Genomic DNA, 13,913 nt, shown 5'->3' on the forward strand with positions numbered 1-13,913 from the left:
TCTCACCAACATACCAGACTTTTAAATGTAATTGTAAATTCAACTCCTTTGCATTTCAAGTACCTGAGACACCCAACCTCTCAGTTTCTCATCAATACTCAAACCCTTTTGTATTTTAAATTGTGTTGATTAGACCTCTTAATCACCCTCCAGCTTTTCCTCTAGTGTAAATGTTCAGATTTCCTGATGATCAGGGTCTCTCTTCATTTTGAACTGCTCGCATGTTGATTGACCTTTTCTTTGCAAAGAAAATAAAACTTTGTCGGCCGGCTGCAAGAAGTCTCTATTTCATTCTTCACCAAAGCAGAAAAATTTCCACGACAGTAACTAAAAACATTTCTCACTTTAAGCATTAACTTTGTTGTCACTGTGAGATACTGTAGCCTATCTACCTGTACTGTATCACTGTAGATAAGCAAATAAGAGCGCTGACAAATAGAGATGTTTATGAATCCAGAGATGCCAGACAAGAAGAAAAATGTGTTTATCAGTTTCATTAAGACAAAGTGTTAATGAAGGAGTTTCACAATAACATCTATCAACAGGGTTTGTACTTGTATCTCTTTGACTGAAGTGTTGTAGGGAAAGAAATACATTATAAGTTCAGTTTTTATCCATTCAAAAGAAACTTTACCAACACGCCTTCAGGTTGCTCTTATATTATTATTGGCATTGATGTCTCTGTTGTTGTTCTTCCTTACTTAAACTAAGGCCAGGCTCTCTTAATAAGGCACTGTGATAATGTTGGACAACTAAACTGGAGAATCAACATCCTTTTTTCTTTTTTTTGCTCTTTTCAGTACTTCCAGTACTCTTTTTTAACACCCACTCAGGCTCCTCATATGTGAGGTTAGGGTCAGGGCTGGGGGTCGACCTTTATCATAGGGCACATTGAGGTCAACAGGTCAGACTGTGACACAACAAAGTTTGTTTTGGTACAACAACACGCAACAACAGTGTGTGTTTTTTTACATATTTGTGTGTTATCTAGAGTTGGTTTCACTGAGATGACTCAGACTGGTCTGTGGAGTTAGACCTGTCTTCATCTCCCCCATAGATGAGTCTGATTCAAATAAGACTATCTCTCAAGAAAATAAAAACTGACTCATTTGCCCCGAGGCTACCTCAGGCCCTAAGACCAGTGTTACTGTGGCAACAATAAAAAACAGGAAAATGTGGCTCATAACGTGTGGTTTGCTGACGCTGTTATGGAGAGACAGGGAAAAGAGGAGAAAAGAAACTCACATGCTGGCTCCTCCCAGGCGCCCAGCTGATAACAATGTGGCTTTCACTGACGGTGTGGAGTAAACAAAATTCCCTTAAAGCAACAACACAGTTTCTTCACTGCAGAACAAAACAAGCCATTCTTCAGTTTTAATGAAAAGATGACTTCATAAAGCTCAGTGGAGAAATACTGTGAAGTACTTATCGAAAAGTTGGAATATGAAAAGGGAAATACTCTTGTCATTCAGGATTTTTTACTGACGTAAAAGTGTAAAAGTACAATCAGCAAAATGTAAAGTATGAAACACAGATAAGTAGGTTGGTCGGTCAAAAAGATCCCTTTAAGTGTGTATGTCTGTGAAGTTGTTAAGTGCTGAAATTGAGGGCAATGGGGCTTTTCCCTTTTCACGTGCTGAGTCAACCTACAATTGGATTAATTTAAAATCTAATTTAAGATCTGGAAAATGTCAGGACAGAAAGTGATGTGCTGCTGATGCTGTAGGTGAAATAAAATCTTGTTTCAGAAAACATGAAGGGACTCAAAATGGGTTATTAAAGTGAATGTTTTGGGGATGTTGAGAATGTTAAATGTGAGAGGAGAGACACGATGCCAGGATTACAAAAACAAATAGCGCTTTTTTGTGAATAAAAGACCTTAAAGGGATAGTTCAACATTTTGGCAAATTGGCCCATTGCCATAATCGCTATAGTCATAGCAGTAGGTTTGTTACCTTTAATTGTCGGTGCAAGCTATTTTTAGAACGGAGGAGCGGAGCGGCGAGCTGCTCAGGGCTACGCTATGGAGGCTAAGGGAATTTCTTGGTTTTCCTCATCAAACTCATCAAATACACAATCCCAACAACTCCAAAAGGCTGTCGTGGACAAGTTGTGAGCTGCACAATCACCATGAGATAATAATGGAACGTTACGAGACGGAGTTGTTTTAGAGGTAAATTCATGCAATTCAGGGACAGTTTTTCAGCAAGCAGACTCTGTATTTCCCCGGTATTTACCTCGAAAACGGCTCAGTTTCGTAACGTTCCATTATTATCTCATAGCGTGGTGAATGTGCAAGTCACAACTTGTCCACGAAAGCGTTTTGGAGTTTTGGGATTTTGTATTTGATGAGTTTGATGAGGGAAACCAAGAAATCCCATGAGCCTCCGTAGCGTAGCTCTGAGCAGCCTGCCGCTCCGCTCCTCCGTTCTAAAAACAGCTTGCACCGACAATTAAAGGTAACGAACCTACTGCTATGACTATAGGGATTATGATAATGGGCCAATTTGCCAAAATGTTGAACTATCCCTTTAAATGAAAATAATGTTTTTTTAATGAAAAGGAAAAAAAAAGGTCCCATCTGACAGTCCACAGTAGACAAGGTGGGGATGTGTGTGTGTGTGTGTGTGTGTGATTGTGTGTGTGTGTGTGTGTGTGTTGGCAGTGCAGGGACATTCACGTCAAAGCGCTCACTCAGCTGCACTCGGCTCAGCGCAGACACCCGGGGATCAGGGGGGAAACGCTGCTGACATGGCAGTGTCCTCACACACACAGGACGGCAGCAAAACATCGGCAGAACACGCAGCAGCACACAACTGCAGGGTAATCAAGTACATTTACTCAAGTATACTGCACTTGAGTACAACCTGAGTATTTTATATTTTCTGCTCTACACGGCCACATTTCAAGGGGAAATATTGTCTTTTTTTTTCTTTTTTTACTTATTATGCTGCTTTGTACTGTAAATACAGATTACAGTTTCTTACAGTTGGTAAAATGAAGTCCCTCTTTTTCTGCAGCTCTCAGTTAATCTCACGTCCCAGGATCAGCACACTGACCTAGAACTACGCTGTCAAGCTGCATCACAGTTAGGATCACTGCTGTCCCACTAATAAACTTCCTTATTGCATTCATTATATCTTACACACAGCTGCTGTTTACTTCAACTGCTTTCCCCAATTCCCATGACATAATTAACAACACATCTAAGAAGGTAGTGAATGTGTATGTATACAGTAATTACATTCACTATGCATACCTCAAGTTCTCACCCACATCACATCTTCTCTTCAGTCCACCTGGGAATGAGTCTTTTTGCAGCCTGAACCGTCCAAACCTCCAGCGTCCGTCCACTGCGTCCAACAGAGACAAAAAGAGACATCATGTTTGTCCATGATTGAGAAACTCATGAATTTTCAAAGCTGTGGTGGTCAATGAATGAATTTTGTGTGAAAGCACAGTGAGTGCTAATGTTTTATGGAAATAGCCTGATACAAAGTTAATGATGAGCACACATGGCTGTAAGCTGCAGCCTTAAAAAAAAACCAAAACATTTAGCCTGTGCATCATTAAAAACATCAAATCTAACCCCTTTCCCACTATTAACTGAGTGATCTACACTGCATGCCTGGAGGGAAGAAGTGTTTTTAACCCTGGAGAGCCGAGGGCCCATGGGTGCATCTCCACCCAGAGATTAATCAGGTTCAATTACTGCGGATAGAAACAAACGTTCAAAGTGCGACCATCGTTAAGAGAGCCTCTGTTTTTTTTTCTTTCTACTCTAGAGCACAATTTACGTGAAGCGCTCCCTGAGCCAATGCTCGTGGGGCGCTCTAACAAGGCCCTGATTAAGGCTGGATTTGCAGCTTGCTGAGTTAATGTCAGATTGGCATAAAGAGTTCACGTGGGACCAGTGTTGGTGCAGGCCTGGGACTTGATTTGCGCATCCTCCTCGCCTGTCAGGGATAATTGTTTAACGAAAGCGAAGGGTGTCCCAAATCCTGGCAGAGAGGGAGAATCAGAGAGGTCTTTAGTCAGAGCTCAAGGTCTCTCTTCAGGGAAAAGTGTTGGATCTGTGAAAGAGCCTCCGCTTTAATGAGAATATATACAGTATTTTCCTGGTTTAATAATATCAGTATAGCCAATTTTGTATGGCATGTAAATACAAACTTTTGAGGTGTATTAGATGATATAAACTTCTTCTCAGATTAAAATCAATGTGTGTTAATCTAGCAGCCAAAGACCCTTTTATTTTACCGGTAGCCTACATTATAGCCTATGGGAGTTGGTAAACTAAAAACAGCTATAACACAAGGTATGGATTGGCCATCTATCAGGTCACTATTTCTAAATGAAGCATAAAGTTGCTGTGTAACTGCTGATTATGTAAATAAATAATTTTGTTGTGATTGTGATGATCTATCAAATTTGGAAACAAGCAAATAAAAGTCTCACAGTACAGTTTTAAAACAACTGTAGTAGCTATGGTGTGAATTTTAAATTAATTCAAGCATTTACTTTATTTATTCATGTTCCAGGGGGCGTGGCCACGTGAACTACAGGTCGCACGACGTCACGTCACGTCAACTCAAATCACGTGCACTTTGGCCTACCTGTAACTTGGTCTTCTGTTGTGTTTATTTCCATTGGAGGATGCTAACGTGTTTAACTTACCGGACAATATAGCTACTATGGCTTCTGTGATTAACAAGACAAGGAAACGTAAAAAACAGTCCTTGCTCCTGCTTTCTGAGGTGAGTGAAATAGGATTACACATGAATTCAAAGGTATAAAAAATATCCGCGCTCAACTCACCTGGCTTATTAGTTTAGCTCCCCAAACCAGCTAATTAACCGTCTTGTGACTGTGCTCTCGATGCTAACGGGAATGTCGGTTCCCCGAAGAGAAGAGAAGACCAAAAAGAGATGCCAAGATGGCGACGGGCGGGAAAACTTGTTTTCATAACGTATGGGTGACGTCATGGGAGTGGTTCATCTTTTACACATAACCTCTGGGTTTAGGTTGTGTAGCTAGTTAGTTAGTAGTTCACCGTATATAGAGGAACTGACAAAATTCACCACATTTATATTTTTAAATGTTAGACTAGTGAGTCCCAAATGTTCCCAAATATAGCCTACTACTGTACTTTGTTCTTGAACCAAGTCCCACAAACTGAACAGTTATCGCCACAGTGATAAAATGAACAGTGGTATCAGGTGAAGGCAGACACATAAATCAGTCTCAGTGTAGAAAACTTTAAAATACTCTCTGCTGCTCTTGCACAACATTTTACACTACTTTTTTCCGAAGTAAATAGGAAAAAATACATAACCTTAAAGCATGTGGAAGTTTCATGCCAGTAAGTGTGCAGGAAACATACAAAAATCATAGAGAGGGAAGCATTTTGTTTTGATGTTACCAAGATATAGATTGAAATAATTAATAGCCTACACTTAAATTTTTCATCTGTAAATGCTAGTCTGCGAGTCTCACCAAAATAAGAGAAGTTGGCAGAGTTTTATCTCAACCTGTGGGTGTAATAGAATCACTGAGGTTGTTACCTGTGTGGTTTTTACACAAAATATGCAGACTGTGTGAAACCTAAAGGTTTAAAGACCACACAATGACTAACAACAAAAATATAAATATCAACAAAAGACAGTAGACTCGATATATAATCTGAATTGTTCTCTTGTAGTTCATATGTGATAGTAGAGAGAGAGATTAAGTAGCCTAATTTTCCTCTTCTGTGTCTTGGTAGAGCTGATCTTATAATAACCACATAAATTTATGACTGGGAGCTTTTTATATGTTCTTGGATCAGCGGGGTGTTGCCTTGTGTAATGATCTGTGGGTACTCTGTCTCAATCTGCTTAAATTCTCAGATTTATGTACTTTTTAATCAAAGGTGTCGGTGCTGTTCTGGGTCGATGCAGTTCACTTTAACCCCTGTGTACCATCAGAGTATAAAGAACAAACTGCACCGTAAATATGCTGATAAACAAAAACTGAACTTTAAGACTTGACGTTTTACTGTCCCTAGTCTCCCTGGGAAACTTTTTACTTTACTACACTGATATTAGTGTGATTCTTACTATTTTTTAAACAATACTTAACGTTGAAAATAAATCACAGTCTAATGCTTTTTGTTATATAGAAAGAGTAATTAAAGGAAAAGTACTTAATTATCTGTTGCATTACAATGACTTTTGAATGTGAAGAATATTGATCACTTTCTTGATATTTTAATTTGGATTTAATATTGACATGTAGATGACATAGTTTACAGGAAATGTTTTACAAATTCAAAAAAAATGCATAGAAAATGTAAACAATGAGAATATATATAGTAAGTGCTTGATACACGCTTCAACATGCTGCTGATCTGCATCTCGGGGATGATAAATGCTGAACTCAGAGCAGCAGAAATCAGCCGTACAAACAACACGTCTGAGTATCTGACATGTGGCCCTGAGGCCCGGCAGAAACATGATGATGACGTTTTTCACAAGGAGATGTCCAACCTGCACAGGCACTCTCTGTTTTCTCTGACGCTGTTACTGTTACATGAGCAGCTCAACGACATTTCTTTTATTCCCGTCGTCAGAACTGAAAACGGGGTCTTGGCCCAGAAAACTAAAATGTCATCCACCGACAAAATGTAATGCTGATGCAGGCGAAACTGGGCGATGACAATCAGAATTTTACAGTCCGCTCAGGAACTATTTTATCATATGCATTTTTGAATATAGGAGCAGCTGTCACTCTGCGTGGTGTCTTAATGAACACATTAGGTCTGTTACCTGTGCTGTTTCCTGTGTGGGTCATAAAAGCGTAAAGTCATTTCAAGCAGTTGTTTCAGCAGCTTACAGTGAAATGAAACAGACTGCCTCTAGTAGTCTGTTTAGGTTTTATTATATGATGCAGTTCATTACGGTTGTGATCACAAATTTGCAAATAAACCTTAATAGCAATTTAATAACTCGGTTTTCATTTTTGCATTACAGGCTGTACTTCTTTTTAATCAGAAAGATTGTATTCCACTATAATGTTTATTTAACAATTCAAGAATACATTCTAGTTAATTAATAAAGCAGATTTGTGTCTATGCTGTTTATACATTTAGATAATCTAATGATATAATGCATAGTAGTATAACAGTTAAAGTGGCAATTATTTTTTCCTGTACAGAGCACTTTATATGATGCTGCAGAGTGCTCAGAGATATGGATCCAGGACTTGTTCTTGTAATGTGGTATTAATGCTGCCACTTGTGATAGTCAGGTGATCACTGGAACATGTTTTTCCAGCTGCAGTCATTCATCCTGTTCATTTCAGAGTTTCCAGAGTTTGTCTGAAGTGAACATTAGATACTGCAGTGAAGCCTGAATTGATCAAATTATATCACTCTGACCTTCTCGTGCTACTTCAGGACAATTTATAGATTGTTTGAAAGATCCATGTCTCATGATCTGCTCATATCTTCATCCCGCTGTTGTCACAGAGTTGATCCAGACTTATGGCGCAAAGTGTTTTTCATACAAGGTGAAGAAAACAAACTTTTTTTCTCTCTCTCTCTCTCTTTTTTTTTTTTTTTTTTTTTACAATGTTTGTGCAACTGTGGCTCAGTTTTTCTTTCAATAGTCAGACTATCTGGACTCAACATTTCAAAGGAGACCATGGTGTGACCGTAATCGTAACGACTGGAGAAAAGTAACATTCATTTTGTATTTTTTGGTGGGTGCACAAAAAAGTTAAGCATATTTTTTCCCCTTCAGTTTGGTCAGACAGTGTTTACATGCTTGTCTGCTGTGTACAGATAACAATATTTACTTTTCAAGGTGCTGGCTGAAGCCCCGGGTACATGACTTGGATTTTACCTGCATTTATTGAACGCTTGTTATGAAATTATCTCTTAATGTTCATGGTGATCAGGTGCAGGGGGAAAAACCCTTTTAAATGATGACTCTAACTGTTTATGGACTGATTTATACTGTAGGCTGTAGGTCGGACATTCCTTCTTCTTTCAACACTGTTGTGAAGTAATAATCAGGAAAGGGGGGCAAAGGTTGGCTTGACTTTTTTATTAGTTGTGATGAAGACATTTGAACAGCAGGGGGCGACAAACTCCACATTGGCAGAGCAGAACTGGAGGGAGCTGTCCTTTCAGCACCACACAGAAACACATAGCCTACACACATGCACAGATACAGACAGGCTAATTACACAGGAGTCTTTTCTTTATTATTTTAATAGATTAACTCAACATTGTGTCCTGGTTGTTGATGTTTTTAAAAACCGTAATCAGTCTAGTGAGTCTGTGCAAGCCTCTTCCCCCGGTGCTGCCGAGTGTCATTCATAACATTTAATCGGAGCATGATGATGATGACACCGTATCTGCCTTTAAAGCTGCAAGATGCATCCTCAAATCGCAGCTATTGATTACAAGAGAGGTAGAGATAGAGAGATAGAGAGAGAGGGGGGGGTGAAGCCTCAGGTCGGACAATCAGTGAGATTACTCCAGGGGAGAGAGAGAGCAGCGGGGACGGGAGGCGATCGAGAGGCTGCTGCAACAATTGGATCGGACAATAATAAGCCATAAATGCATAAATCTCAAGCCTGTGTGTGTGCACAAATGCAATTCAGTAATCCTCCATCTATGAAGAACGAGTGAGACAGCGAAGGTGAGAGAGAGAAAGAGACAGAGACAGAGGGAGAGAGAGAGAGTCCACCATCGCAACACCCCCTCCTTCCGCCCCCTCCACTCACAGAAACGGAATTAAAAAATCTTTAATATCTTTCCAGCAACGAGCCTCCATTGCTGCAGCGCGGAGCACACACACACAGGAACACACATCCACCGTGGGCCTTTTAAAACGTCGCCGGTAAGAAGAAGAAGATAAACTTGCCTGCAGAATTCAGAGCAGCTTCTTTACACTGACATTATCCGGGGGGAAAAAAGAGAGAAGAGAGGAGCAGAGCGGCCAACCTGAATGTCTTGAATCTACAAACCGCCGCTGACACTGACATCGTGACAACACCAGCTCTGTCTGTCTGTGGATCTGTGCAACTGTGCAAGTCCTGATTGTGTAATATCTTTTTTTTTCCCCCTCTTCCTGCAAAGCGGCCAAACCTGCAGCCGAGAGCGCAAGGAGAGAAAGAAGCAGCAGCAGCAGCAGCATCAGAAGAACAAGAAGAAGCAGAAGAAGAGGAGGAGGAGGAGGAGGAGGGGAAAAACTGGAGGATTGCAACATTCATCAGAATTTATTTTTCTTCCTATTACATGGCGCAAGGGCTAAACAAACGGGACCGTCCTGGGTGTGATACTGCCACGGTGAATTTGGATATCCAAGCAGCAGCAGCAGCAGCAGCAGCAGTATCAACAGCAGCAGCAGCAGCAGCTTCCTCCTCCTCCATCCACGGAAGAACAAGCATCCTCGGCTGCAGCGGCTGCGGCGGCGCCCACACCGACTCCTCGTCCTCCTCCTGCCGGCTCTATGTCGAGTGATGGTCGGCTTGCCTTGCTGGATGCTCCCCGCTCTCTCCGGATCGTCGACGACCGAACCTCCACTGACCGCAGACCCACATTTTCGGCGGAAACCTACCCAGAGCTATAGGGCTACATATGGAAACTGGGGATCAAAATTTTAGGAAAAAGGAAAATCTGAGCGGTTAATTTCATTTGTTTTGTTTTTTTTTGTTCGGTTTTTTAATTATTATTATTAGGCCTATTATTAGGTTTTTATCGGTTTCTATCTTCTTTCTTGTTTCTGTGTGTGCTTCTTTAAAAGCCTAAGCTAATTAATTAATCTATTCGTTGAGCCTTGATTTCTTCATGCCATCGGGTAGATTTGTGAGAAGCCAGCGTTAATATTTTCCCTTAAACCCTCACAATAGGTCGTTATAAAACACTCCGGGGATTGGACAGGACTTGAATCCGTCCATTTGTTTACTCTCTTCTGCTCCCTCTAATATGATAGATTTCCCCACTGTCCTCCGTTTCCCTCCCCAGTTTATTATCATTATCTCCTTGCTTTATCCCCTTTTTGACTAACACAAACCATTAGAATAATAATATTAACAACAATAGCCTTTAGGATATAGCTATAATTCTGATTTCTTACTAGTAATGTTATAAAGCCTCTGACTAAAGTAACTGTAACTCATTGTAACAGACATATTGAACTGTTGTACTGTAAGCCTGCCATTACTCTTACACCAACCCCCCCTCCAGTTCCCCAACCATCTCTTTGCTCCATTTGAGCTCATGTTAATTTAGCTCTTGCTGTAACCTTTACAAGTCCAGAAACAGGTTGCTTTTTTGCAGCTCTGTGGAGAATAAACCTCAGTTTGGTTTATTTCACGTCCATTTTTAGGCTCAGCTCTGCCATCCTAGGTTTTTAGGACATAATAAATCCTTTATAGCTCAGTGTTATTATTCTCATTTGTAGCTTTATTTTTCACCCTCCTTTGCTGCAAGTGGCTGTAGTGTAGTACTGTGGCTACATCTGCAGCTGCAGGCCTGTTGAAGAGCTATCATCCTCTGCATAACCCGATTCTTCTTCTCATTGGGGTGTAAAAGTATAAGAACAACCAGAGAGGAAGAGACACTCGTGCCTCTTCCTCTCTCCCCACACCAAAAAAACCTCGTCTCAATTTTTCTCTTGTTGTGGTTCTCACCCAAACGCAACCATAAGGTTCCTACCGCATCCTCCGCCTCCTTCCCTCTCCTTCCGCTCGAGTATATCCCGTTTTTTCGGTTTGGTTTGGTCCCGAAAATTTTCAAATATTTACTTCCTGTACATCAAGAGGAAAGGGGGTCCCCCTTTCATGGAATGCGGAAACATGGGTCTGTTCGACCGCGGAGTCCAGATGCTGCTGACCACGGTGGGAGCCTTCGCGGCCTTCAGCCTCATGACCATCGCGGTCGGCACAGACTACTGGCTGTACTCCCGCGGCGTCTGCAGGAGCAAGTCCATGAGCGAGAACGAGACCAGCAAGAAGAACGAGGAGGTGATGACCCACTCGGGGCTGTGGAGGACGTGCTGCTTGGAAGGTAAGAGGAAAAAAAAAACTCTGGTGCTCAACAAAGTTTCCCAGCGTGGTGTCATCTGTGGGGTTGTGGAGCTGTGTTCTTGGCACAGTTCACATTTTATTACCGAATTTCCAGCCATTCTGCACTTTTTATTTTTATTTTAAATCTGCTATTACAGGTCCTTACTGTAATGTCTGTGTTTCCACATATGAGATGCACAACAGAGTGAGACGAAAATTGATGTTTTATGGCCAGAATAGCAACCAGTGCTGACATGAGCTTATTGCATTTACACCCGTAAATTTCCAGAAACACATAGTTTCTTTTTTTTTCTTTTTTTTGGCATCATCCCTAAGGGGTTGCAGGATAAATCTGAGGTGTCACCAGGGTTATTACTTTTACTTTATTTCCTAGTTCGTTCTGCTACAAGAAGTTGCGTTTATTGCTTCATCCCCCCCCCCCCTGTACTTTCAACTGAAGCACAGTTCTGTTGTTTTTTCCATGTCAGAGCGACATCATCACTCTTTAGTATGATGAGTATTGCTGATTTAGACTGTCCAGACTTTAGCCGCTCTATTAGTGGTGTTGAGCTGCTGCAGCCAGGCAGGGGGAAGCAGGTTTCTGGTTTACAGCCCGAAGCTGTTCCTCTCACACACCGCTTTGGAAAGGTTTCTCCAGCCAGACATAAGAGTTTAAATAATGAAATAATAACGTATTCACAAGCTGTAGTTGGGGTGGTGCTTTCATCATATATCAGTCTGATATATACTGGCAAACCCATTCTCTGGTCTAACCCTAATTAAGGAAAACTGCAGGGGATCTTCCCTCAACACCGTGCCAGCAGGTTGGACAGGATATTTATTTTAATAATGAAGACCCCCAAGAGAAGCTATGACAGCAGAGATACAGTTCTTTCTCTTTGACCTGCCAGACAATCTTGATGATAGCAAGGGCTGCTTGGCATGAAACCTTTGACCCGCCTGGACTCGGTACATGCAGGTTTTTCGAGACATCCTCCGGAGTGTGTCCTGTCAGACGGAGGCGGCGGCGTGTTTCCTGTCATGCCCCAGTGGAGGCATTGGGTGCTGCTGACTTGGGAGTGAGGCGCTGTAACCTTGTGAGGGCGCAGAGCGTTACAAATCTGCTCATCTTCTTATAGCTGTGAGATCCTCAAAGGCCACAGTGTCTGACTTCATGCTCCTCTGGCTCCTGTGATAAGCAGCCAGACTCTGCACCTTCTGTTCAAAGATTAATAACCGGTTTGAAGTCGCAAGTCTTGAGTCTTAATTTAAGACGACTATAATCTATATATTTACTATCACAGGACGTGCTGTGGTGGGATTACACCAGCCTCCAAACCATTGTCAACATGTCAACTTTTTTGACCCATGCGCACTTTAGCAGTTATTGCTATTACATGAGCACTTACTAGTTTGGAGCTTGTGATCATAGTGGATAATTTTAGTAGCCAAAGAGCCTGATTCTTCCCTAAGGAGTTGGTAGAGATCAAAGATACAGTAGAGCTAAAAGAGAGGAAATATTGGACTTAAAATTCTTCAGGTGAACACAAACATGGCTCCAAATGAAAGGTCATGGTGGTCTGTAGCTACTTGATGCGTAAACAAAGAATTTATTGCGTCTTGTCAAATCAACTTCAAGGTTATAATGGTCCATTACACTGCTTCTATGTGGCCAAAAATGGATTAGGTCTACGTAAGACAAGGATCACGGTTTTGGGTTGAAGTTATGACTTCGTTCAAGGTTTGAGGACGTTCGTTCAACTTTAACTGCAGGAAACGGTAAACAAAGCGTGGCATCTTGTGCCAAAGCCTGGTGTTTTGTTTAGAGGACAGTCTCTTCCTTTGAGTGGGACCTTGTATCAAACCTCAATACTTTGCTGTGTCCTTGTCGATATCCGTCCAACACCCGGAGTTGGCTCCGAGCACTCGGTTTAGATTCTGAGTCTTGTTTACCGATTCTTTGATCAGGTCTTTGATGTGTTTGGGCAAAGTTCTTGAACGCCTCTTTGTGTTTAAACACTGATGTCTGGCTCGATTTTAGGGAGCAGCTGTGACTCAGCAGGCAGAGCAGGTTGTCTGTTAATAGTGAGGTCGGTGGTTTGATCACGGACTCCTCCTGTACACATGTAACAGTGGCATGTCAAAGGATTTTTCTCAGTTATTGTCCAATATAAGGTAATATCACTACTTTCTGTTTTCGTTTCTAACATTATTAAGATGAAACCATGTGAGAAGTTTCACTGGAGGAGCCACAACTTGATTCGAAAGAGGTGACGATCCATTATATATCAATTTGTAGTAAAATACTGTGTTTTATAATGCAGAGGTCAGACCCCACACTGATCAAAATGTACATCCGCAGTTATTGTGGCTGGTATGATTAGACAGGATTGTTTAAGTCCTGGAAAACAGCTCCAGATTTGAAACAATCTGGGTTAATTCAGTGGTAGACTGCATCCTGTGCATCTATGCTCAGTAGTGTAGATCCAAAGATACTTCCCTCATTTGTCCCTCGTCCCGGGACTTTTTTGTACATTGTACGTATACGTTTGTGGAGATTGATCGAGTGCCTTTTGGGATTTCAAGCATAACCAGAAACCGTCTGTGATTTAGTTTTGATTGAAGACTGGATCGCTCACTTCTTTAGATAATGTGTCAACTACTTTAACCTTTATTTTGTTTCTTACACCATGTCCTGTCCTGTAATAGTGGCTAAGGTTTTCTCACTGATCAAACTTCAACTTCACTGTGACTACTTAGTAGCAGGAATTAATAAAACATTTCCCTTTGGAATGTAAAAGTAGGACATAAGAAAAATACTGATATATGAAAAACTACTGAAATACTGAAGAACAGCT

General features: G+C 41.2%; 1 protein-coding gene across 3 annotated transcripts in view; it reads left to right on the forward strand.

Annotated features, from left to right (window-relative positions):
* Positions 1-4,675: 4,675 nt before the first annotated feature.
* cacng2a (calcium channel, voltage-dependent, gamma subunit 2a) overlaps positions 4,676-13,913 on the forward strand; it is a 93,418-nt gene continuing 84,180 nt past the window's right edge. The window contains exons 1-2 of one of the 3 annotated variants that reach the window (XM_083977775.1): positions 4,676-4,754; positions 9,125-11,056. In XM_083977775.1, the coding sequence (XP_083833901.1) occupies positions 10,831-11,056 (226 nt within the window). In that variant the 5' untranslated portion in view covers positions 4,676-4,754; positions 9,125-10,830. Of the gene's footprint in view, positions 4,755-7,359; positions 7,546-9,124; positions 11,057-13,913 lie in introns of those variants that run through there. The other 2 variants (XM_083977774.1, XM_083977776.1) reach the window with 2 other exon arrangements.

The sequence above is a fragment of the Trachurus trachurus genome (genome assembly GCF_905171665.1).
Source record: "Trachurus trachurus genome assembly, chromosome: 8".
In the NCBI taxonomy this organism is placed as follows: domain Eukaryota; kingdom Metazoa; phylum Chordata; class Actinopteri; order Carangiformes; family Carangidae; genus Trachurus; species Trachurus trachurus.